General features: G+C 54.1%; 1 protein-coding gene across 2 annotated transcripts in view; it reads left to right on the top strand.

Moving 5' to 3' along the window:
• Positions 1–24,930, top strand: part of FBLN1 (fibulin 1) — a 79,839-nt gene that overhangs the window by 10,633 nt on the left and 44,276 nt on the right. For both annotated transcript variants that reach the window (XM_027540515.1, XM_027540516.1), the window contains exons 2-11: positions 2,483–2,588; positions 7,648–7,783; positions 10,065–10,236; positions 16,210–16,269; positions 17,618–17,719; positions 18,308–18,445; positions 19,797–19,934; positions 21,571–21,714; positions 22,762–22,890; positions 23,390–23,515. In XM_027540515.1, the coding sequence (XP_027396316.1) occupies positions 2,483–2,588; positions 7,648–7,783; positions 10,065–10,236; positions 16,210–16,269; positions 17,618–17,719; positions 18,308–18,445; positions 19,797–19,934; positions 21,571–21,714; positions 22,762–22,890; positions 23,390–23,515 (1,251 nt within the window). The remainder of the gene's footprint in view (positions 1–2,482; positions 2,589–7,647; positions 7,784–10,064; positions 10,237–16,209; positions 16,270–17,617; positions 17,720–18,307; positions 18,446–19,796; positions 19,935–21,570; positions 21,715–22,761; positions 22,891–23,389; positions 23,516–24,930) is intronic.

Here is a 24,930-nt window from a genome sequence, read left to right as displayed (position 1 = left end):
AGGGCTGGAGGCGCTGTGAGAGCCCCAGGGGGCAAGGCCGCAGGCAGGAGAGCTACGTGGGGCCCGCGGGGGTTGGGCTGCGGGGGGGACAGCACAGGGGATATTGGCCTCAGCGTCCGGCCACGTGGCTGGTCACTCATCCTGTGAGTGAACCACGGGCATCGTATCTACGACAGGTCAGGTCTGGTGTTTCGTGAAAACTTTTCTTAAAATCAATTGGAGCAAAAATGAAGGAAGGAAGGAAGGAAGGAGTGGGACCCCTGGAGGTCATCCCCGCAACCGGAAGTCTCCCCCCGTTGGGGAGCACTCATTTGAGAAGCCAGTGACACTCACTTTATTACTATCTGGGCCCCAGCCCACAGTGTCCCCCACAGTCACCAAACGGCTTTGAGGGGGAGCGTGGAGGGGGACAGCCATGATGGGGAGGGGTCAGGTGGCTGGGGGGCTGTGGGCCGGCAGGCTTTGCTCTGGGATGGACCGTCACCCTTGATCAGGCCCTGGGGACTCCCACTGCCAGGCTGGGGTTGGGCGGGTGGATCTTCTGCTCAGCGCTCCCCAGAAGGCCTGGGATGGGGGTCCTGGGGTCACCGTCCAGGGACTTGGCGAGGCCCTTTCTTCTCCATTTGCAGCAACATGGATGGCCCTCGAGATGGTCACACTGAGTGAAGTAAGTCAGGCAGAGGAGGGAAAATCCGTGACATCCCTTGGATGTGGAATCTAAAAAGAAATGATACAAACGGACTTACGAAGCAGGAAGAGACTCACAGACTTAGAAAACAGATTTATGGTTGCCGGGGGTGGGGAAGGGATAGCTAGGGACTTTGGGAAGGTCATGTACACGCTGCTCTATTTAAGATGGATATCAAGAAAGACATTGCATAGCACACAGAACTCTGCTCAATGTTATGTGCCAGCCTGGATGGGAGAAGGATTTGGGGTAGAATGGACACGTGTTTATGTATGGCTGAGTCCCTTCGCTGTTCACTTGAAACTACCACAGCATTGTTAATTGGCTGTACCTCAATGCAAAATGTTTTTGGTGTTAAAAAATAAATGAATAAAAAGCAATTTAAGAGGAAACGGCCTGTGCAGCCCCTGGCTCTTCATGCCGGTGTGGACCACACTCACTGGGTCTTCTGGGGGTGACCACTTGCTGCCTCAGGGCTCCAGGCACAGTTTCTCCCCAGTGGCGGTCGAGGTGGCCGTGGGCAGGTGGTCACAGCTGGTGTTACTGGACACATTGGCCTCAAGCTGAGTCCAGGAGTGGCCCTCTCTTCTGGGGCCACCTCGAGGGCTGGGCCTTAGAAGGACGGTGGGCTCAAACAGAACACCCATGGCCCTTGGTGCCAGGAAACGGTGCCAAGCGTGGTGGGATTTACCCCATGGGGTGTGCGAAAGCCAGCCGTGAGAAAGCATGTTCCATAAAGTCCAATTTTGAAATGTCCTGCCCAGAAGTGACCTTCTGCCCAGGTGCACAGACGGTTGCCCCTCTCGGCCCCTCCTGGCCGTGAAAGGAACTGGGGCTGAGGGCACCCTGGTGCTGGGCGGCTCCTCCCTTTGGTAACCATGGGGTCCTCTCCTTCTGTGAGCCGGGGGGCCCGTCACGGGGCCAGTGCAGCCGTGAGGGCGTGGGTGTGCCAGCGGCCATCTTTCCTTTTTGTAAGCAAAGAGGCGAATCTGTGATAAGTCTGGGGCAGAAACCGTCACCAGCTTCAGTTCTGAGGTCCTAGCAAGTGGCAATGATGGTTAAATGAGAACGCAGAGTGGGTCTCAGAAATGCAGGCTCCTTGCTTCCCCCCGGAGCAGGCTTGGCTGCAATTGAAGCACCTGGATTTCTGTTCCTTCCCCCTGGGTGCCCTCCCCCTGGGTGCTCTTCCCCGGGTGCCCTCACCCCGGGTACCCTCCCCCCGGGTGCCCCCACCCTGGGTGCTTCCCCCCGGGTGCCCTCTCCCTGGGTACCCTCCCCCCGGGTGCCCTCCCCCTGGGTGTTCACTGTCCACTCTCGGGGGAAGCCTTCCTTGGTTGTCCCCGTTTGGGGGACGCTCCAGGCCTCCTCCATTTTGCACTGTTGTCTTTAGTGAGACAAACCGTCTCTGAGCCCCGCAGGAGTGGGTCGGTCGTGTCCTGGATACCCTGAGCACCGGGCTGCCTGTGTCCCCAGCCTCTGGCCCTGGGGCAGGGATCCTGGGTGCTGAGCCTCAGCCCTGACAGAACTGTTTTGGGAAGATCGTGGTTGAGGTGTCAGGCCTTTCCAGGAGGAGCACGCTCCTGGGTCTCCCAGCCCCAGCCCCAGTGGAGTTTTCAGGACGTGCTTGTCGAGTGACTGAAGGGTGCTTCAGCATCACCCTGGGATGCTGTGTGCAGATGGTGCGGCCGGGAGTGGGGCTCCCTCGGCCACCCAAGGGAGGCTGCCCATCCCAGGGGCCCTGTGGGGTGTGTTGAGTCGCCTGCCGCCTGTCACTCTGTTCTCCTCCCTGCACAGCGGGCGCAGACGTCTCCATGGAGGCCTGCTGTGCAGACGGACATCGAATGGCCACCGAGCACAGGGCCTGCTCGCTGCCCTACGCCTCGGAATCCAAGGAATGCAGGTATGTCTGCCAGCACTTCACCAGAAGAGCGCTCCTCTAGACAAAAGCAGGAGAGGAAGGGAGAGTGGGTGGCAGACCCCCGGGGGGAGGCTAGGTGCCAGGGCCAGGCTGTGGGCTGGGGGGTGCAGTGGGGCTGCTGACCCCTGCCTCCCTCCCTCCTCTGTGCCCCCACGGTCCTCTTACATGTCTCCGCTCACCCTTCCCCCGCCTCCCTGGCATTATCGGGGCATCCTGACATTTCACCAGGCTGCACGCAAGAAGATCTGGGTTTGCAGCCCTTGCTGCCACAGCTGGGCACTGTGACCAAGTCACCCAGAAAGGGGGTGGTTACTGGGGGCAGGTGAGGTCATGAGATCTCAAAGCACTGGAAGTGCTTTGCCAGTAAAAGCACGGCCACTTTCAGACCCCGACACCCAGACGAGCCAGTCCCAGAGCAAAAGTCCTCCTAGGCCGTTTTCCACTTTATGCGGTAGCCAGCGTCTGGATCAGCTATGTTTATTCCTCTCTCTCTAAATTAACTCAAGCTCTTTCAAAGTTTTGGGAGGACGTAAGCTTAGAAGGGGCTTCCCTGGTGACTCAGCGGTACAGAATCTGCCAGCAGTGCAGGAGACCCAGGTTCGATCCCTGGATTGGGAAGATCCCCTGGAGAAGGAAATGGCAACCCACTCCAGTAATCTTGCCTGGAGAATCCCCATGAACAGAGGAGCCTGGTGGGCTACAGTCCATGGGGTAACAAAGAGTCAGACACGACTGAGGCGACTGAACACCTGACTGGAAGCTTATAATAAGTGATAAATACATGTCATGTCAATCATCACTGTCAAAATAATATAAAAATAATAACAAGTCTTTAGGAAGCACCTACTTTGTGCTAGGCATTTGCTGCCCAGCATCTCGTTTAACTCTGTTACTAAGACCCATTTTACAGATGAGAAAACTGAGCTTTCCCCCAGAGTGCTCAACTGGAGGCTTTAGGACTTGGACCCAGATCTGCTTGCCTGGGGAGCAGAGGTCGGGAGGCGAGGGTATGAACATGTTCCATCACATGCCATCCGTTCCTGCTCTCTGCCCCTGGTCCGAGCCAAGGCAGCTTTGACCTGGGGGTGCTGGATGGAGAGTGCCACAGACAGAAAGAATGCACAGGGGAGGCTGGTCCGCCTGGTTCTGGAGTCCTGCATTTGTGTTGGCATCGAGCACTGAGAGGCTGCTGCCTGCCAGCAGTGACGGAGGATGTAAAGCTCCATTGAGGAAATTCTTGAAAAGTCGAAAGCATTATAGACCAAACAAGGGAAGGAGAGAAGAGGGCGCTCGGATTGTCTGAACTGAGTGGGAGACTGTGCCATGAGGATTTACGGCGTGTCTGATGAGTAAGAGCTGAGATCTTGGTGTGAGGCTTCGCACTAGAAATGTCAGAGGGTGGCTGGCAGTTCGGGGCGAAGCTAGCTGGTGAGCGCCAAACATTCTGTTTACAGACTGGGCCAGAAAGGCAGACAGGCCCTGGGGACCCATCGGGCTTGCTTTCAGGCTGTGTGACTTGAGCCAGCTTGGACCCTTGGTTTCCCCAAATGTTAAACCAGGACAGTGATGATGACCGAGGGGAGGGAAGCAGCCAGGACCACCACCCTAGGCAGAAGAGTATACTTGTCTGCTCAGGCCACCAGCACAGACACCTCTGCCTGGGCGGCTTAAACCACAGACATTTACTGCCTCACAGTCTGAAGACAGCCGTCTGAGATCCTAGTTCCTCCTGACGCCTCTCTCCTGGGCTTGGAGATGCCACCTCTCCCCACGTCCTCATGTCTTCTCTCTCTGTGTGTTTCTGTCCTAGTCTTTCTTTTTTAAAAAACATTTTTATTAAAAAAAATTTTTTTTGGCTGAAGCTCGCAGCATGCAGGATCTTAGATCCCCAACCAAGGCTCAAACCCATGCTTATTGTAGAAGAAGAACAGAATCCTATCCACTGGGCTGCCAGGGAAGGCCCCACAGGTTCAGTGTTTTTAATGAAGGGAGAGAAGGGAGAGAGCAGGTCAGAAATCAAATCTGGTTTATGAGGGTGCTCTTACAAGTTAAAGGGTACAGGAAACAAGAACCACCAGCCACCTGGTCACTCAATAATTCCAGCATTATTTTTCTCCTTCAAAGTGGTATTGTGCCAGGCCCTCCGGTTTTAAGTTTTCATTCATTTGGCAAATCTTGATTGATCCCTGGTGCTGTTCTAAGCTCAGGGTGAAGAGAATGGGATCGCATAGGTGGGCAGGCCCCAGGCCGAGCCCTCCTGGGCAGAGCTGGGGGAGGAAGGCGCCCAGGGTTCTGTGGTGCCCAAGAAGCCCAGGGTAGACGCTCTGGTAGGTGAGGGGATCAGAGAGGACTGCAGGGGCCCCGGCACCTCCCAGCACACATGGGTTCTAGCCGGGCACGTGTGGCTTCTGCCCAAGTCTCTGACACGTGGCACATTTGGGGGTGATCAGGAGAGACGGCAGATGACGTTTCAATTCAGGCTTCGCCGTGCATTCTAGTCTCAACCAGATATGGTTGGCCTCACGACCCAAATGTGGTGGTGGTTTAGTTGCTCAGTCGTGTCCGACTCTTGTGACCCCCTGGACTGCATGCAGCCCGCCAGGCTCCTCTGTCCGTGGGATTCTCCAGGCAAGAATACTGCAGTGGGTTGCCATTTCCTTATCCAGGGGATCTTCCCGACCCAGGAATTGAACCCGGGTCTCCTCCATTGCAGGCAGATTCTTCACTGACTGAGCTGTGAGGGAAGCCCAAATATAAATTTGCCTAAAACTTTGGGTTGAGTGCAGCCCACGAGGGAATTTGGATCCACATGGAGTTCACAGGTGGTGCTAGTGGTGAAGAACCTGTCTGCCAACGCAGGAGACCTAAGGGGCGTGGGTTCGATCCCTGGGTAGGGAAGATCCCCTGGAGGAGGAAATGGCAACCCAGTCCAGTACTCTGGCCTGGAGAAGCCCCACAGAGAAAGGAAACCTGGTGGGCTACTGCCCATGGAATTTTCCAGGCACAAATACTGGAGTGGGGTGCCATTTCCTGCAGATTGCACCGTCGTGACCATGTTTAGGGGTACAGTTCAGTTTATTTGCATCACTGTCCCACCGTCCCCAGAACTTTGTCATCTTCCTAAACTGAGGCAGAAACTCCTTGTTACCCTCCCTGCCCCAGCCCATCCCTTCTGTTTCCCATCTTCATAAGTTGGACTCTTCTGGGTCCCTCATACAAATGGAATCACAGTGTTTATCCTTTTGTGTCTGGCTTCTTTCACTTAGCTCTCTGTCCTCAGAGTTTCTCCGAAAACTTTGTAACATGTGTTCGGGTTTTCTTCCTGGTTGAGGCCGTGTTCAGCTCCTTCATACGCACAGACTACACTTGGCTTGTCTGTTCCTCGATGGATACTTGGGTTGCTCCCATCTTCTGGCGGTTATGAATCATGCTGCCGTGAACCTAGGTGCGCCAGTGTCTGAGTCAACTGCTTTCTTTCCTTCCGGGTTTATACCCAGAGTTAGGATCGCTGGATCCTAGGCTCATTCTGTCTGAAATTTTTTGAGGAACTGCTGTGCTGCACCAGCTAACACTCCCACCCACAGTGCACAAGGGTTCAAGTTCTCCACAACACTCGTTTTTTTCTGTTCAGCCAGTAAACATCTTTGAATGAATGGATAGTTGGACCCACATCTGTTAGCTCTCCCTAACAATTTAGTAAAATGCCGGTTATTTGCAAATTCACCAAGGGCATGAGCCAATGTGTGGTAACAGAGTATAGACATGTTTCATTTTCTTATGCTTCAAAGGTTGGAATTTTTTTTTTTTTAACAAACTGAAGGTTTGTGGTAATTCCATGTTGTCAGATGAAGGCTAGCATTCTTTAGCAACGATGATTTTTATTAAAGTATGTTTTACTTTCTAGACATAACGCTATGCACACTTTATGGGCTGCAGTACAGTGCAAGCGTAACTCTCATATGCTCCAAGGAACTAGAGAATTTGTGTGACTCACTTTACCGTGGTGGTCTGGAGCTAAACCTGCAGTCTATCTCTGTGTGTATTGATAGATCCAGGCTGGAGCCCATGGACAGTTCTAGAAGTGTATGAGAAGCTGGGTGAGGAGCTCCAGCCCCACAGAGTGGAGGCTGGGGCCAAGGTCGCCTGGCCAGCCACACGGGGAGGCCCCACCCTCTCCGGTCCAGCGAAGGCCTGGCAGCTCTTCCTGCCCTTGTTGGCAACCCCAGAGCCAAGGTCCTCCGAGGTCTGAGGGGAGCCACGCCTGTGACCACACACCTCTTGCTCCCTCATGTCCCTTCCCTCCCTGCCTGGAGCTGTGTCTGAGGGACCACCTCTGGCAGATCCACCTTGTGGACCTTCTTCCTGGAGACCCTAGAAGGGCTAGGAGATGGGGGTGCGGCGGCCTGGGCTCACTGTTGCTACCACCCATCACTCTTGGCCGTGGCAACCTCCTCTGCCTCGCCGGAGCTATTTCCTCTGATTCTGGAACCTGGGGAGATATTAATAAAGGATGAGAGGGTCCAGACCTGAGCCAGCCCTCATCTGTTTTTTAAAATTTGTTTTTAATTAAAAAAAACCCAACTCATTGGGCTGTGCTGGGTCTTACTGCAGCATGTGGGGTCTAGTTCCCTGACCAGGTACTGAACCCTTGTCTCCTGCGTTGGGAGCGCAGAGTCAGCCACAGGACGACCAGGAAAATCCCAGCCATAATCTGATTTGTGTTATAAATAGCTGGGAACTTTCTCTGGATGAGGCTCAGCGCTCAAGAGAGATGAAGTCGGCCTGTCGAAACCACTCCCAGACACCACTGTGCATTCAGTCTTTCTAATCAAACTCTGTTGACCACCTTCCGTATGCGGGTGCTGTGTGTGTATCTTGGCGTGTCTGTGGATGAGCGGCAGGGGTGGGGGAAGGAGGGGGACCCTCAAATGTGACAGGGCTGCCGTCCCCGAGGGGCTACTGCTCCCAGGCCCTGGGTACACCTGGCAGACCCTTGCAACCCCACAGAACCCCTGGCACATCCCACACCCTCTGCCCACAGGATGGTTCAGGAGCAGTGTTGCCAGAACCAGCTGGAGGAGCTGCACTGCGCCACGGGCATCAACCTGGCCAACGAGCAGGACAGCTGCGCCACACCACGCGGCGACAACACCAGCCTCGAGGCCATGTTCGTGAAGGTGAGGACCCGCCCTCCCGGCGCAGCCATCCCTTCTGCAGTCCGAGGCCTGGGGCGCTCTCCTCCCTGCATCCCAAACTCAGGCAGCCTTTCCCTCTGAGCAGCAGGGTGTGCAAAAAGCCCTGGGGGCTGGAAGGGCCACTCAGGTCTCCCCACCAGCTCCAGTTTACCCAGTAAACTCCGGGCAACACCCCAGAGTTTCAGCATGCGGGGTCTAGTTCCCTGAACAGAGATTGAACCCGGATCCTCTGCGTTGGGTGCGCAGACTCTTAGCTCTGCCGCCCAGGCCCCTTCCAGCACTGGGACATGGGGTGAAGTGACCCAGCCCTGCCCTGAAGCCTGCCAGCGGGGGTCCCCAGCCTCCGGACCACGTGCCGGTGCCTGCTGTTGGATCAGCGGCGGCATCAGATCAGATGTAAAGTGCACAATAAACAGTGTGCTTGAATCACCCCGAAACCATCCTCCACCCCAGTTCGTGGAAAAACTGTCTTCCATGAAACCAGCCCCCAGTGCCGCAAAGGTCGGGGCCCACGGACTGCCAGTCCCAGGGCTTCAAACAGGGACTCAAAGGTCAGAGCATGGGTTACCTGGACTCAGGGCCTTCTGAACCCTCAATTCAAGGTAGGCATCCCCACCCCCGCCCCCAGGAGGCCCTCAAACGCCTCTACTCTCCCCAGCTAGTCAGAGTTCAGAATGGGCCCCCACGTATGCCTCTGAGAACGCATGGCCTCCATAACTGCCCTAGAAGAAAAGACTGAGGTTCAGAGAGGCCCACACTCCAAAGTGACCTCTCAGCAAGGGTCCTTTCAAGATCAGCAGTGAGGCACGGCTGGGAGCGGGGTCATCTGGCCCAGAGGGAACTCTGTCCAGAAGGTCAGCGATGAGTGGATGTCATCACCCTTGACTCCAGGTCCAGGCCAGGTCCCCGGGGCCTCTGTCCCTGTGGAAGGCCTGCATCTTTGCACGGATGTGGAGAGGTTCCTGAGAGCGTTCCGAGGTCTGAAAACTGCAAATAAACTAGGCTGTCCCTCCCTTACCACTTACGAGGGAGAAAAACAGCCCGACTAGGAGGAGCTCAAGTTTGGAAAGTTAATTAACCTGGTCATCTGGGTTTCTGGTGGAGGTGCCAGGTGACGACACTGAATTCCCTGGAAGAAAGATTTCCTGTTCCCCGTTAGGAACCCATGAAGTAATTTCAAGGAGCGATAATTGGAATGAAGTCTGGATTCCGGGAGGGAGAGTGGGGATCCTTTCTGGGGCTCGTCTTTTCACACAGAGTGGGATGTGGAGGGATATTCCACATCGATGAGTTGGGGGTCAAGTGCCCCTCTGCCCACCCTCAGCCTTTGTGGGCTTTTCATGGGAGGAGGCTGGGTGAGCAGGGGAGCGGGGGCTGGTCAAGGGGGTTCCTGGGAGCTGGGACCTGAGATGCTTAGAGCCGGCCTCCCAGAAAGGGGGCTCTGCCTGGGTCCTCAGACTTCAGAGAAAGGCCTGGAACATTCTAACGGGTGTGGAAACTGATCACTTCGGCCAATGAGCCATTTATGTTTCCGGGAAGTATGACTCGGGACGTATGAGGTGGAGGAGGTCACTGGGGCTCCTGCTCTTCCTGGAGAATGCGAGACCCTCAGCCTCCACGAAGCTCAGGCTAAACCACCTCCCCCGCTCCTGCCACAGACCTTTGGAACGTTCTGTGCGTTTCTTAGAATGATGACCGAAATGAAGTTTTCATGTGCCAGGGGTGAATATTGTTTCCGGGCTTCAGATGTGGCTTTGGGGACCACTGGGGCACACAGGTGACTCTGTCCCTCACCTGCTGACCAGTCTTGAGGCTCTCTTCCTGCGGTCTGAACCACCCTGCCTGGGCTGAGGAGGAGGAGACAGGTGTATATTCGTCGTTCCAGGCGTGGTAGAGAAATCTCAGAGCACGCAGAAGGCATGGACCCTTAGGGAGCCCATGTGGGAGCCCCAGGGGCCCCTCTCCTAGCCCCCCTCTCCCTGGAGGCCCTGCTGGACCGGCTGGGGTTTGGGGGGCAGACAGGGGTTGTGGAGCATGTGCTAGGATCAGCCCCTTTAAGGCACGACCTATGAGGTTCAGGGGGCAGCAAGCCTTGGGTTCAGCTGGCTTTGCTATTTCCTGGCAGCGGTTAGAAAAGGCAGCCGAGTCAGGTGTGTGTCTTCCCCGCCCGGGGAGAATTACCACGGCGGGGATGAGGGGTCCGTGGGATCCGCTGTGTCACGGGTCTGGCTTCTCCATCAAGAGTCTCTGCTTGTGTTTGCAGAGGTGCTGCCATTGCTGCCTACTGGGGCGGGCAGCCCAGGCCCAGGGCCAGAGCTGTGAGTACAGCCTCATGGTTGGCTACCAGTGCGGGCTGGTCTTCCGGGCGTGCTGCGTCAAGGGCCAGGAGACGGCAGACTTTGCCCCGGGGGACGGCGGGGACCTCCAAGAAACAGGTAAGTCCCCCTTTTCTTTCCTCTGGAGCAGGGCAGTCGGTCGAGGTTATTTAGAGAAGCAGAACCAATAGGGTGTGGGGAGAGAGGGAGAGAAGGGTTTAATTCACTGGCTCACACAGTGGGCGGCTGGCAGGTTCGAAACCTGCAGGCTGTGTATGCAGGCTGGACGCCCAGGAGAACACTCATCTGGCTCAGTTCGGAAGGCCGTCTGCTAGCAGAGTTCCTTCTTGCTTGGGGGAGGCCAGTCCTTCTCTTAAGGCCTTTGCCTGATTGGATGAGGCCCACCCACTTGATGGAGGGCAGTCTGCTTTATTCAAAGTCTGCTGATTTAAGGGTCAATCTCATCTAAAACATACCATCCCAGCTGTGTCCCGACTGGTGCTGGATCAAATATCTGAGTACTGTAGCCCCACCAAGTGGACACCTAAAGCTGACCGTCACGGGTGGTGTGGGCTCGTGCATTGACCGTTGCCTTAACTCTGCAGAGACCGGTTCTGGTTGTCAGAGCAGGTTCATGCTTCTCGCTGTCCTGGAGTGAAACCGAGGGCTTGGAATCTGGGATCTGACGAATCTGTGTTCATGTCCCTGTCCTGACGTGTATTTGGGACAACCTGATGGATCCAGGCCTCAGTTTTCTCATCTGTGAAATGGGGACGCCTACAGTCCCACTCACTCGGGGATGAGATGGGAGAAGCGGTACGTGGCGTCTGCCGTCACAGTTCGCCTCGTCCCTCCAGCCGCCTCGGGCAGCGTAGGTGGCTGGCCACGCTCTCATTCACCGCGTTTCACAGATGAGGTCCTGGCATTCAAGGTCACGTGGCCAGCACACGGTGGAGGCAGAACTCTGGCCTTCCGATGCTGGGCCAGTGCCCTCTCTCCATCGGGAGCTGACGACATGTGGACAAGAGGCTGGGGGCACCACTCATTAGTAGCAGGCTGTGAGCATTCAAACATAGATATTTATTCAGTGTAGGGGCCGGTGACCCCCCTAAAGCAGCTTCAAGACAGTTCCCAGCTGTATTTCCATCAGTTTAGCTCCCCACCCTCCCATTTGTCTGAAGCCACGTCAGTCCTGAAGCCTTGGGGCCTGGTTCAGTTACACGGTTCAGGAAACTTCTTGGTTGTCTAATCATCTCTTCCACTTATGCAATGGTTTCCTATGCCATAATGGAAACAGCCCTGGAACATTTCAGGCGTCTGCTCTGCCCCAAGCTTGCTGCCTGCGTGGGACCTTTGCCTTCTCAGTCTGAGCTCCGTCTGCCCTCTGTTCAACGTGGGGGAAGGGGCAGGGAGCAGGTCAGGGGAAGAGCTCACAGGCCAGGGCTCCCTGAGCCAGGCCGTCCGTTCCTGTGGCTTTGGGGTCCTGGATCAAGTGACCCGTCTTTCATTCTTTGTTTTGACTTCTCAAGTCCAGGACTCTGCCGTGCAGCTGACTTCAGATATCTTAGTCATAAAGGGGGACTGGAACCACGTTCTGGCTCCCTTCTTGACTTTTGAAATCAGAGATGACATTTTCACTCTAAACAAACTCAGATTCTTCACCCTGGTGGAGACTTTCTCCTGTGTCTCCAGGGAGGACTTTTGTTGATTTATATCTTGGTTCGTTAATGGTCTCTGAGCTTTTCTGTTGCTCCAGATGTCTTATTTCTCCCTTGCCTTTCATCGGCTTCATTTCTTGCCCCAGACTTTGCTCGGTGTCTCTGTGAGGACTTCCCTGTGTTCCCTCCCCACTCAGACACAGACCTGCCTTCCTGTCTTCCGCTGACGTTTACTGTGGGCCTACTGTGTGCTACCACGGGGCCACATGGGCCCACAGACCAGTACGGCCTGAGGTAAAATAAGCACAGAGATGGACAGAAAGCCTTTTAGAAACTTCTCTAAGCATTTGATATAGAGTAACTCAGGTCTGGGCGTCCCGGGTGGCTCAGATGGTAAAGAATTGTTCTGCAATGCAGGGGACCTGGGTTCTACCTCTGGGTCAGGAAGATCCCCTGGAGAAGGAAATGGCAACCCACTCCAGTGTTCTTGCCTAGACAGTCCCATGGACAGACAAGCCAGGCGGGCTACAGTCCGTGGGTCGCAGAGTCGGACACAACTGAACACACACACATGCACACATCTGTTGAATCTAAATATAAAATTGGGATTTGTGTCTGTTTTCTTAACCTTCTTTTTCTACTAAGCTGTATTATGAGTTATCGAAGTGTTGTTATCTTCGATATTTTATTGTTATATGGAAGTGTGAGTTATCTAAGATGGGGGAAAGAACCCTGTTCTTTTGGGTGGAGCTGTGCTGGGGTGTATCTTGGTTACGCCCATTCTACAGATTGGGCGACTGAAGCTGCAAGAAGCTTAGATTCCAGATTCATCTTCTCGCATTCTTTGCCCAGCATACTAGCCCCCAAAGAATGCTGTGGAAATCTCGATGACTTCATCACCCAGGTAGCAGTTTCCCACAAATGCCCCTGACCTTGTCACTGTGAGTCCTCTGGAGGATGGTTCCGTCACCCTGGCCTGTGCTGGACGTGGCAGGGAGTTGGGCCTTGCCAGGATGTAATGCCAAGTGGATGAGGGGTCCCCAGATCAAACCTCCTTTTTTCCCTCTCTTTTTGGCTCCTAGTAGGGTTGATTACAGTGTTGTGTTAATTTCCGCTGCATAGCACAGTGATTCTGTTATGCGTACCTGGGCGTTCTTCTTCACATGCTCTTGCATTATGGTTTATCACGGGATGTGGAATGCAGTTCCCTGGGCTGCGCAGCAGGACCCAATTGTTCTTCTGTTCTGTCTGTAATCGCTTTCATCTGCTAACCCCAGCCTCCAGTCCATGCCGCACCAGGACCCTCTCCTGTGGCAGCCACCGGTCTGCTCTGTTTGTGACACTGTCTGTTCATAGATAGGCTCATTTGAGTCGTGTTTTAGATTCCACAAATAAGTGAGAGCATGTGGTATTTGTCCTTCTCTTTCTGACTCGCTTCACTCAGTGTGACCATCTCTTGTTTAGTCATGAAGTCATGTCCCACTCATTTGCGACTCGGTGGACTGTAGTCCGCCAGGCTCCTCTGTCCATAGGATTTTCCAGGCAAGAATACTGAAGTGGGTTGCCATTTCCTTCTCCAGGGGATCTTCCTGACCCAGGGATCCCAATTCTTTACCACTGAGCCACCAGGGAAGCCCTGTGATCATCGCTTGTTCAGTCACTCAGTCGTGTCTGGCTTTTTGCAGCCCCACGGACGGCAGCACACCAGGCCTCTGTGTCCATCACCAACTCCCAGAGCTTGCTCAAACTCATGTCCGTTGAGTCGGTGATGCAATCCAACTATCTCATCCTCTGTCCTCCCCTTCTCCTCCTGCCCTCTATCTTTCCCAGCATCAGGGTCTTTTTTAATGAGTCAGTTCTTTGCATCAGGTGGCCAAAGTTTTGAAACTTTAGCTTCATTACCAGTCCTTCCAATGAATATTCAGGATTGATTTCCTTTTGGATTGACTGGTTTGATCTTGCTCTCCAAGGGACTCTCAAGAGTCTTTTCCAACACCACAATTTTCCAACATCAGTTCTTCAGCATTCAGTCTTTGTACTCCAACTCTCACATCCATACATGACTACTGGAAAAATCATAATTTTGACTCTATGGACCTTTCTTGGCAAAGTGATGTCTCGCTTTTTAATACATTTGTCTAGGTTTTTCATAACTATTTTTCCAAAGAGCAAGCAGTCACCGTCTGCATTGATTTTGGAGCCCCTCCAAAAAATGAAATCTGACACCATTTCCACATTTTCCCCATCTATTTGTCATGAAGTGATGAAACCGGATGCCATGATCTTTGTTTTTTGAGTGTTGAGTTTTAAGCCATCTTTTCCACTTTCCTCTTTCACCTTCATCAGGAGGCTCTTTAGTTCCTCTTCTCTTTCTGCCATTAATGATCATCTCTAGTTGCATCCAAATTAACCATTCTGAGCAAAGGGGCTCCCAGCCTCCCAACCTAGAGATGACTCACACCCTAAAGGTCCCTTGCTTAGTTTCTTCCCAGCTGAAAAGTTTTTGAATTATTTAGGGACCCTTCCCATATTTTAATGTGAAAGTGAAAGTATTAGTTGCTCAGTCGTGTTCAGCTCTTGCGACACCATGGACTGTAGCCCGCCATGCTCCTCTGTCCATGGGGTTCTCCAGGCAAGAATACTGGAGTGGATTGCCATTTCCTTCTCCAGGGTGTCTTTCCGACCCAGGGATCAAATCCAGGTCTCCCGCAATGCAGGCAGATTCTTTACCGTCTGAGCCACAAGGGGAGCCTTCCTGTGTCTTTTGCATAGTGTCTATAAATTATGTTATATTGAAATTTACTGAAGAATTACTAATGTGTGTGTTTTTACTGAGGTCTGTTTTCTGTGTGGGTGTATCATGCTCTCACATGTATGTGTTTTAGAAGACACGGGAAGGTAGAAGGAAGAGGAAATCAACACAGAGATGGACACTGTTTCCATTGGGTCGCATTTCCTCTCCGTCTTTTTTCTGTCTTTCTTCGCTTCTCTTCTGTAGGCGTGGCTGCACTGAGGAGACCCTGGGTTTGTGCTTTCCCACCCAGCCTTGCAATGTGATGGCTGCTGGATTGCGATGGAGTTGTGATCACTGTCATTCCATCTTGTGGCGGCTTCCATCAGCAGGGGGCTTGGTTTTCAAGTTGTCTAGGGATTCCTGGGTGTATCCACCCGAGTTAAAAGGGCTAACGCATTTCCTTTATGTCAGAACTGCCAGTGCAATGCCACCCTTTCAATCAGGGCCCTGGCCCCCCACCGCGTCACTCTTTGTTCTATTGCCGTGTTGAATCTCTTTTAAAAACATTTTTATTTATTTATTTGACTTCAGTGGGTCTTAGTTTCAGCATGCAGGATCTTTTAGTTCTGACATGTGAACTCTTCTCATGTTGCATCTTGTGGGATCTAGTTCCCTGATCTGGGATCAAACCTGGGCCCTCTGCGTTGGGAGGGCAGAGTCTTAGCCACTGGACCACCCCCTCTGTTGAATCTTTTTATTAAGTCGGGGGGGCCTTGTCTGTGCCAAGTGCTTCACCCTCAGAGCAGGTGCTCAGATACCTTTGTTGAACAAGCCGAGTGAGTGACTATGGATGACTGGCACTAAATTGAACTTTGCAGGCCAAGTGGATGAAATCTGTGTATTTGCTTCCTGGGGCTGCCCTAGGAAGGCGTCGCAGACTGGGGGGCTTAAACAACAGAGATATTGTCTCCCAGCCTGGAGGCCAGAAGTCCGAGACCATGGTGTTGGCAGGGCTAGGCCTTCTGAGTATCTCCCCCGGTATCCCTTGGCTTGGAGATGCCTGTCTTCTCCCTGTTTCTCCACTCCCTTTTCCTCTGTGTATCTGCCACGGAGTCCAAATGTTGCCTTCTTGTAAGGACACTTGTCTTTGAATTAGGGCCCCCTCTCACGACCTCATCTTAACCTGATCATCTGCAGTGACCCTGCTCCAAAATAAGATCATGTCCCCAGACACTGGGGGTTAGGACTTCACATCTTCTGTGGGGGGTGGGTGGGGGGGGTGGGACCCACAGTTCGACCCGTAACAACAAGCTCTCACCAGGTGCGTTGCCTTGTTTGGAGGCTGTGACTGAGTTTATAGTAGGGCTGTGGTGGCTGCATTTGTGGAAATATTTAAGTAGCGTTGACAACATAACCACACGTGGCGTCACGTGGATGACTAACAGGCCCTCGTGCCGCTGCCGTTTCTGGTATAATAGATCTTTTAGAGATGTAGCGACATTTTGTTTTGTAAGTGTGATTCTGTTTTTCAAAAGGATGAAATGAACACTGAGCTGTTTATAAGAAGACGTACAGACAGGCATTAGCTGCCTGATATTTACAAGAAGAGAAAACATTTGGAGTGACCTGTGTGCTCATGTGGGTGTGGATCACCGCGTGGACAGCGTGTGCACAAACATGTCTTTGCCTCTTTCCCCTTAGCTAAGGTTTCTGAGATCGAGGAGGAACAAGAGGACCCCTACCTGAATGACCGCTGCCGAGGTGAGCCCTGTGCCTCCCCAGCTGGTGGATAACGAGGCCCAAGGGAGGGTCAAATGCTAATCTCTCTGGGAGCTGACCTCAGGCTCTGCTCGGGTTCACTAGGATTCACCCGACATGTGCCCTTTGGCTGGGAGTCCCGGTCACCTGCACTCCTGGACTCCTTCCCTTCCTCTCCTCCTCCCTGGGACCTGGTGGGCGAGTGAGGGAGAGGGTGGACTTGTAGCCAAGGGCTGCGTTCTTGTGGCTTGTAGCGAAGAAGCTAGCATTCAAAGCCCTTTCATCACGGCCCACAGACTCTGTGGGTGACTCTATGGGGGGGTCACCCTAGACAGGGACTGCCAAGGCTGGGGGCCCCTTAAGGGATGGGGGTGAGCGTTACTTCATTTTGTGGCCTGGCGCTCCACCCATACCATCTGTAATATCCATTTGTCTCATAAGAGTGATGCTTTCAAATTTAAAGTCAGTGGGGCCTTACAGTGTTGTTTTCCATAAGATAAGACTTTATTTCTCATGACGGAACATTCCTACGCGTCTGGACTGGCAGGTCTGCTCCCCTAGGACATTTAGTGACTTGCCTTATGGTTGGGCTTTAATTAGGGAGTCAGTTTAATCACAAAATAATGCGGTCTGTTACAATGACACCTGGCACCGAGGCCTTGGGTGGGGGAAGGGAGAGCAGAGAGCCCCAGAAAGACCCGTAATCCTCCCTGGGGGGCGTGGGGGGGATCTTCCTGGAGGAGGGGGGCGGATAGTTGGTTTGCAGTGGGCCAGGATGGACTAGCCAGAGAAGTGACATGGGTGGGGGGGTTGCAGCAACTGGAGCAGAGACTTGAAGACCCGCAGCAGCTGGGCCCCGGTGGGCTGTGGGACGGGGGAGGGGCAGGGGACAGGGAGAGGGGAAGAGGCTGGACAAGTGGGCAGGCCGTGCAGGCCCTGGGCAGCAGTCCGGACTTCATTTTGTGGAATCTTTGTCTGGTGGAGGTTTGTCCCCATGAGATTAGTTCTTTGAGCATCTCGCTAGCCACCCTGTGGGAAGCGTGGTTGGAGGGTTGGGTACCAGGGATGCTCAGAGAGCCAGGTGAGTGAGCAGCCGGAACTGAAGCAGTGCCAGTGAAAATGGGGTATTGGGGTCCCGCACGCCCCTCCATCTGTCAGATCAGGGCCAGACCTTGGGGGTCTCTCATGGGAAGGGGGTTGCTGTGAAGACTGCAGTGGGCTCCAGCCTGAGGAGCCTGCCTTTCTGCATCAGTCCACCTTGAGGGCACTTCTGGCCCCATCCAAACAAAGAGAAATCACCAGGAGGTCCCTGGATGCGCCGGGCCTCTGCTCACATTTGCTCTGGTTCCAGGCGGCGGGCCCTGCAAACAGCAATGCCGGGACACGGGGGAGGAAGTTGTCTGCTCCTGCTTTGTGGGGTACCAGCTGCTCCCCGACGGCGTCTCCTGTGAAGGTAAATGTCATCCTGCTCTGAGAGCCTCTGCCTGCGCTTGACACCCGGGCAGGGCCCAGTTCGCACAACTTGGGGCCCTGTTCATAGGTGAACTACGGCCCAGGACCAGCTTTCCAGCACTCCACAGCCACGGCTTTCAGCAGGAGAGTGTGAACCCCTGGCTGGAAAAGGGCGCGGGCTTGGGGTCTGACTGGGCTCTGAGTCCAGGATCTGCTGAGTGGCATCCCCAGCCTCTCTTGGCCCCTCATCTGTGAGATGGGGGAGATGGAGGGAGGCGACAGCCCTAACAGGGGGGTCTCTAGGGTCACACGACTCCAGTTCAGGGCCTGGAGCTTGCTTAGCAGATGCTCAGAAGGAGCAGTAGATCTGAAATAGATCAGCCGGGGAGAGGAACCATTGCTTTTGCTTTGCTTTGGTGGGGAGCGCCCAGGGCTCCACTCCGGTACAGAGTGTGACTATCACAGGCCTGGGGCCCTTGATGGATGCAGAGCCCTGACCCCACTCTGCCTCCTGGTCCGTTTCTTCTGACGCAGCGTCAGGATCGGGCGTGCTTGCCGGTTACTCCTGCGTTGCCTGTGTCTCTCCTAGATGTCAACGAGTGCATCACGGGCGGCCAGAGCTGCCGGCTCGGAGAAACCTGCGTCAACACAGCGGGCTCCTTCCGCTGCCAGCGCGACAGCAGCTGCGGAACTGGCTATGAGCTCACAGAGGACAATGACTGCAAAGGTACGGCGGGCTCCGGGTCGCAGAGCCGCACCCCGGGAGTAGCTGTGATGTCATGAGAAGGTGGCTTGGGGGGTGCGGGGCTCCATGCTGTGTCCCCCGGTGACTTGCCTGGGGCACCGCCTACCCTGTCACTCGTGAAGATTTAGCTTCTTGACCGTCAGGCTGAGTTAATGACAGTGGAGAGTTTGGGTTTCTGAAAAGGCTCAAAGCACGATCATTTAAAAACAAGACCAGGGCCATTTCTGGCCTTCCAGTGGTTGGGGCTTTGCCTTCCAGTGCAAGAAGGTACGAGTTCCGAACCTGGTCGGAGAGCTCATATCTTACATGCCTTGTGGCCAAACTACCAGAACACATAAAGGGGAAGCAGTGTTGTAACAATTTAAGAATAAAGACTGAAAAACAATTTTAAAATAACAACAAGACTGGAGATGAATTTCAGGTGCTCGCATGTGCTTTCTAGTCCCATCCCCCCAATTTTTTTGTGTGTGTGTGCACAACAGCTGCTGTCCATCTGATTCCAGGCTCCCTTGAAGTTCAAAGCATATTCCCTTCCGCTGCGTAAAAAGCATGACATTTTTGGCTGCTGGCTTTTCCCCACCAAATCATAGATGTTATTTGGCAGATAAGCCTTTGATGAGGATCTGTTAGAACATACTTTTCTGCTGAGGGTTTCCAACCCTTCGGAACGACAAAACCACTTGTGTAAAAATGTTGGTTGAATTATGAGGGTAACTCAAAAGCAAGTCACACCCTCCTGACGTCCGAGGGCCTTTGGGTGAGCTCGGTGCTCCCCACCCCTGCAGACTCCCTGGGCGGCTTGCACCACGAGAACCCAGGGTCCCTGCCAGCTGAGTATACACTTTTGAACATCTGACAGCCCATGAACTTCAAGGGAAGGGCAGCCAACACGTTCAGTCATGACAATCACCATTGTTAATATTTGGGATGTTGCAAGGACTGAAGAATGAATAAGTTTATAAGGACTGTGTTTATTGCCACTAAGATCATCATCGCTTTATAATCTAAAACTTAACATGTGCTTAGCCTGAAATGAAAACCAAACCAAACCAAACCACCTATTGCCAGGAAAATGTCTGGGTTATTTATTATATAACAAAATTTGCATCATAAGAGCCTTGGGGGGATAGTCAGAGTTTTAAGTCTTTAGCAACACGAGCCCCGTTTGGCTAAGGCTCTTGTATGTGACCTCTTTATTGGGATGTTTTGGGTTATAGTCTGAGTAATGAGCATTTAAAGAAAAAAAAAAAAAGCTTTCTTGTGATTTTAAAGTGTTGTAAGATGCTTCTGGCAGGACTCTTGCTAACAATTTCCTTTTTTTATGATGTACCAGATATTGACGAGTGTGAGAGTGGTATTCATAACTGCCTCCCCGATTTTATCTGTCAGAATACTCTGGGATCCTTCCGCTGCAGACCCAAGCTACAGTGCAAGAGTGGCTTTATACAAGATGCTCTAGGCAACTGTATTGGTAAGACACTGCTGCCAGGGCCCACGGGGTCCGCCAGGCAGGGGAACCGCCCAGTCACGGGCCCTGTCTCTAGCAGGCGGGGCGCTGCACAGGGTAGACAAAACGGGTCGGCAAGCTTTTTCTATAAAGGCTGGATAATAAATTGTGCGTTGCAGGCCGTGTGGTCTCTGTCGCAATGCCTCTGCTCTGCAGGTTGCAGCTGGAAAGCAGCCATGGTTATGTGAACAAGTGGGCAGGGCTGTGTCCCAATAAAGCTTTATTTACAAGCACAGGCGACAGGCGGTGTTGGGTCCCAGGGCTCTAATTTAGCAATTTCCGATTCAGACAAAAGAGCTTGAGTTTTGAAATCAGAGACACTGGTGTTGAACGGAAGGTGTGTGTGCGTGCATCCTAAATCACTTCTGTTGTGTCTGACTCTTTGTGACCCCATGGACCCTGTCAGGCTCCTCTGTCCATGGAATTCTCCAGAATACTGGAGTGGGTTGCCATTTCCTTCTCTAGGAGATCTTCCCAACGCAAGGATCGAACCCGTGTCTCTTAGGTATCCTGGATTGGCAGGCGGGTTCCTTACCACTAGCGCCACCTGGGAGCCCCAGGGAAGCCCTCAGTAGTTTTAAACACTACCGCCCTGGGACCAGCCCAGGAGACAGGAGGTGGGCCTGCTTTCTCCTGCAGTCGCCACCTGGCCGGATCACTGTATGCTCTTGGCATTTGAGTCCAGGTCTGCCAACTGTCCTTGCCCTCTGCCCCAGCAGAAGATTCTGGGTCCTCCCTTGAGGTCAGACAGACGTCCCCCTGGATGTGAGCTGCAGGTGCCACCAGCCAGAACCCACGCTGCTGGGGCTGCCCTGTCACCCCCCTGGAAAGGCTGGCAGCACCATGACAAGGGACAGGACTTTCCATCTTGTGTCTGTCTCACGCCCTCGCAGATAAATCTGCGTTGATCTTTGATTTGGCATGGTGGTTTGGACTGAAATCCCTGCCCCCTTTTATTGCTATCCCAGGATGTTTACAGACAAACAGCAGCAGCCCCTTAGGATGGGGGTGATTTTATCTGCAGCCAACCCCAGTCTTTGTTCCTGAAACAAATTTGCCCCCTTTTCACGGGAGGCGTCTGCGTGGTGGGGGCCTCAGCTTGGCTGCACTGGCCCCTCTCCAGCCCCCTGCCCACGGAGCTGTCATCACTCAAAGAAGGGGGCCGGGGAGCAGGAGGCTAACCACTCTCCCTGGGCCAAGATGGGGAGGGGCCTGCCCAGACTTTCAGGGGGCTTGCAGGGGGCTCCTCGGAGGAGGGCTTCTGTCGGGGCTGGAAACCCTGACTTATGGTAAAATCAGCCCAGTTCACTGTGTGGGACTTGCAGGCAGGTGGCCTTGGCTTTGGTGCAGTGGAAGATGGAGGTGTTGAGGGTTTAGGGGCAGGGAGATGGACCCGAGAGGGGGTGCTTAAGGTGGGGTGTGCTGCTGTGACCTGGGACCCAGTGGGGAGGCTGCGGTGCGGTCCAGGCTGAGCACATCATCTTAACTCCATCTGTGGTTTCATAAAGAGGAGGGAGATGGGACTTTTTTGGAGATCTGGGTGCTGGGTTTGGGAAAGCCCTCCAGGATTAACCCTGCCATCTCTATCTTTCCCCCGTAGATATCAATGAGTGTTTGAGTATCAGTGCCCCATGCCCTGTTGGGCAGACGTGCATCAACACAGAGGGCTCCTACACGTGCCAGAAGAACGTGCCCAACTGTGGCCGTGGCTACCATCTCAACGAGGAGGGAACCCGCTGCGTTGGTTGGTATTAAAAACGAAAGCTCGTTTGAAATGGACTTTTCTGTCTGCTCCAGCACAAACCTCCCTTCTCTGGAAGGAGAGAGCAGATCCCCAAAGGAAGGGGTGTGCACCTGTCCGTCTATCCCATGGCTGATCGCCAAGCCTAGGCCTTTACTGGCTATTGCCTGGACCGTTGCAGTAGAATGCCAGCCCACCTACTGCCTTCATCTTTGCCCCTTCAAGTCTGTCCCATTCATTCTGAGATGAAAGCTCTCTTGCCCTTTCCTGCTCAGAGCTCCCTTTGGTGATGGTTCCTCACTGGGGCAGACAGATGACTGATGCTCCAGCTTGCAATTTGTGTGTGTACGAGGGTACTCAGTCACTTCAGTCATGTCTGACTCTTTGCGACCCTATGGACTGTAGCCCGCCAGGCTCCTCTGTCCATGGGATTCTCCAGGCAAGAATACTGGAGTGGGTTGCCATGCTCTCCTCCAGGGAGAGCACCCAGGGAGCGAACCTGCATCTCCTGCTTTGCAGGCAGATTCTTTACCATCTGAGCCACCAGGGAAGCCCCACTTACAATTCGGTCCTCCTGAATTGACCCCAACCTCACAAACTTTATAATCCAGATGGAACAGGTCTTGCTGCTCCCCAACAAGCCCTGCCCATCTCCGTCTGTGTGACTTTTGCTCTTACACTGCTCCCTTTGCCACCTGCTCCTACCTTCCTGTGGGTTCAGGCAAAGGCATATTGCGCCCATCCTGCCCAGATCCCTGCCACACAGAGGAGTCTCCTCCTTCCTCAGCGTCTCCCCAGTCCCTGGGCACTTCCTGCCTTACTTAACTGGGGCCACTGCTGGCTCACAGTAGCAGGAATCCCCTGAGGGTAGAGGCTACGTCGGGTCAGCTGTCTCTCCAGCGCATGGGACGTAATCTGGGAAATCACGTTGAAGCGTTAGACGGTGCCACGTTGTCAGTTACGTTTTTGTGGGCTCCTTCCTTGCCTTCCGTTCTGATCACGCCCCCTCCCCCACTAAAGGGTTTTCAATGTGTCTTTCTTTTCTGCAAGATGTGGACGAGTGCTCTCCCCCCTCTGAGCCCTGTGGGCCGGGGCACCTGTGTGTGAACTCCCCTGGAAGTTTCCGCTGTGAGTGCAAAGCCGGGTACTACTTCGACGGCATCAGCAGGACATGTGTGGGTATGTGTGTGTATCCCTGAGGAGGCGGCTGGCCAGGTGACATGAAGGAGAACCAGCCTGGGGTGCACCTGTAGTGACCGCGTGGTCTGCTCCTGACCTCTGACAGCCCTGAGTTCAGACAGTGTTGGAGAAGGGACCTGGATCGGGAGACCCACATTCTAGGTCCAGTCATGCAGCTCCTGGGGGGTGCTCCCCACCTGTAGAGCAGGTGCTCTGCTAGCCCCGAGACTCCAGCCCCCTGGACAGATGCCCCAGAGTCTTTGTGATTTCCCAGAGAGGCACTGTCCTGGAAGGAGCACGAGGCTTCCCCAGTGGGCAGAGAGGCAGGGTGGTCCCAGCGCCCCTGCTGACTTGCCGTGCATTTGGGACTGGTCACTGTACCTTTCCCCGGGAGAGGAGGGCGGAGGAGGTTGGGGACAGAGGTCGTGAGCTGCCAGGGAGGACAGGCAGCCCCGTCCAGGGAGAACTCTGCCTGAGCCGCCCGCCCCCTCCGTTTCAGACATCAACGAGTGCCGGCGGTACCCAGGGCGCCTGTGCGGCCACAAGTGCGAGAACACGCCCGGCTCCTACTACTGCAGCTGCACCCTGGGCTTCCGGCTCTCCTCCGACGGCCGCTCCTGTGAAGGTGAGGGCCGGCCGTGGGCAGGGATCAGGGCCGCTGGGCCTGCATCCACTCCCTTCCCCGAGCTGCCCGCTTCCCCGCCGCTGCCCCGGCAGGCCTGCTTGGGAACGACTCACTCGTGCCCCAACACGTATCAGATGACGTGTCAGCAGGGGCGATGCCTCTAAAAACGTGCTTGTCAGAGATGACGGCCCTCCCGGTTTCCCCTGGGTCTGGCGGGTGCAGATAACGCCTGTGCGCACGTGAGGCTGGACGAGTGGGATGTGGCTGAGAGTGCAGAATCTGAGGGCTTCTGACCCACCGCCGTCCTCACGTGACCCTGGGGGCTGGCTGAGCCTCACCAGCCTCAGTGTCCTCACGGGGGAAATGAGGTTGTTTATGCCAAAGAAGGGGGCTTCCCTGGCGGTTTGGTGGTAAAGAATCTGCCTGCCAATTCAGGAGATGTGGGTTCGATTCCTGGGTCAGGAAGATCCCCTGGAGAAGGGTATGGCTACCCACCCCAGTATTCTTGCCTGGAGAATCCCATGGACAGAGGAGCCTGGCGGGCTACCGTCCATGGGGACACAAGAGTCATGCCTGTCTTAGCCACTAAACAACAGCAATGCCAGAGGGAAGCAAAAGCTGGATACTTGTTTAAAGTGGTAAGACAGATTTTATTTACACACCTGCAATAGAGGAAAGAGAGTTTGGCATAAACTGGTCTCAACTCCACCAGGACAAAAAGTGCAAGCTTTCTATATGCTGAGGCCTGCTAAGGAGTAGCACTGAAGGATGGTGAGGTCAGGGGTCAGCGCAATTAGGCCAGCTGTGTCTGCTCCCTGGCTCTGACCCTCCTGCAGAGTGTGGGAGTTGGTGGGGGGGGCTCCCACTTCTTGACTGCATTTCAAAGGCTTGGTTCCCATGTCCTTAGAAGGACACTCCTGGATTGCAGAAGACACATCTCAAAGGGACAGAGGAAGGATTTAACAGCTGCAGGTTTTCTGAAGTAAATGCTTCTAAGAAAAAGGGAGGTCAGGGACTGCAGTCCGGCGTTGGCTGGAACACACAGGAAATTCTTTAGCAGCGTAGAGATTTCCCAGGCAGGCATTTCAAGGGTCATGGTCTTGGGCTTATGCTGATATTTGGTCAGGTCTCTGGTGGGATTCGACCAAGTCAAATTGGTGCCAAGAATAACACTGCCTCCCTCTGACGGGATGGACTAAGATGAGGTGAGAGCCCAGGGCCTGGCGCGTAGTAGGTGCTCCATGGGTGTCACATCTTTACGGGAATTAGGTGAGCAGGTCAGCAGAGATCGAGGGCTTCTGACCACTCTCGGCAGTCCCTCACAAGCTCCCTTCCTTGCAGTACAGTGCCCAGGGGTGACCTGTAGAGCCAGCCTCCAGACACGGCAGGTCTTATAATTCTGGATTAAGATGGAT

Source organism: Bos indicus x Bos taurus, chromosome 5, assembly GCF_003369695.1.
Source record: "Bos indicus x Bos taurus breed Angus x Brahman F1 hybrid chromosome 5, Bos_hybrid_MaternalHap_v2.0, whole genome shotgun sequence".
Taxonomy (NCBI): Eukaryota; Metazoa; Chordata; class Mammalia; order Artiodactyla; family Bovidae; genus Bos; species Bos indicus x Bos taurus.
The sequence above is the reverse complement of the archived record's forward strand: the minus strand, read 5'-3'. Positions and strand labels throughout refer to the sequence as shown.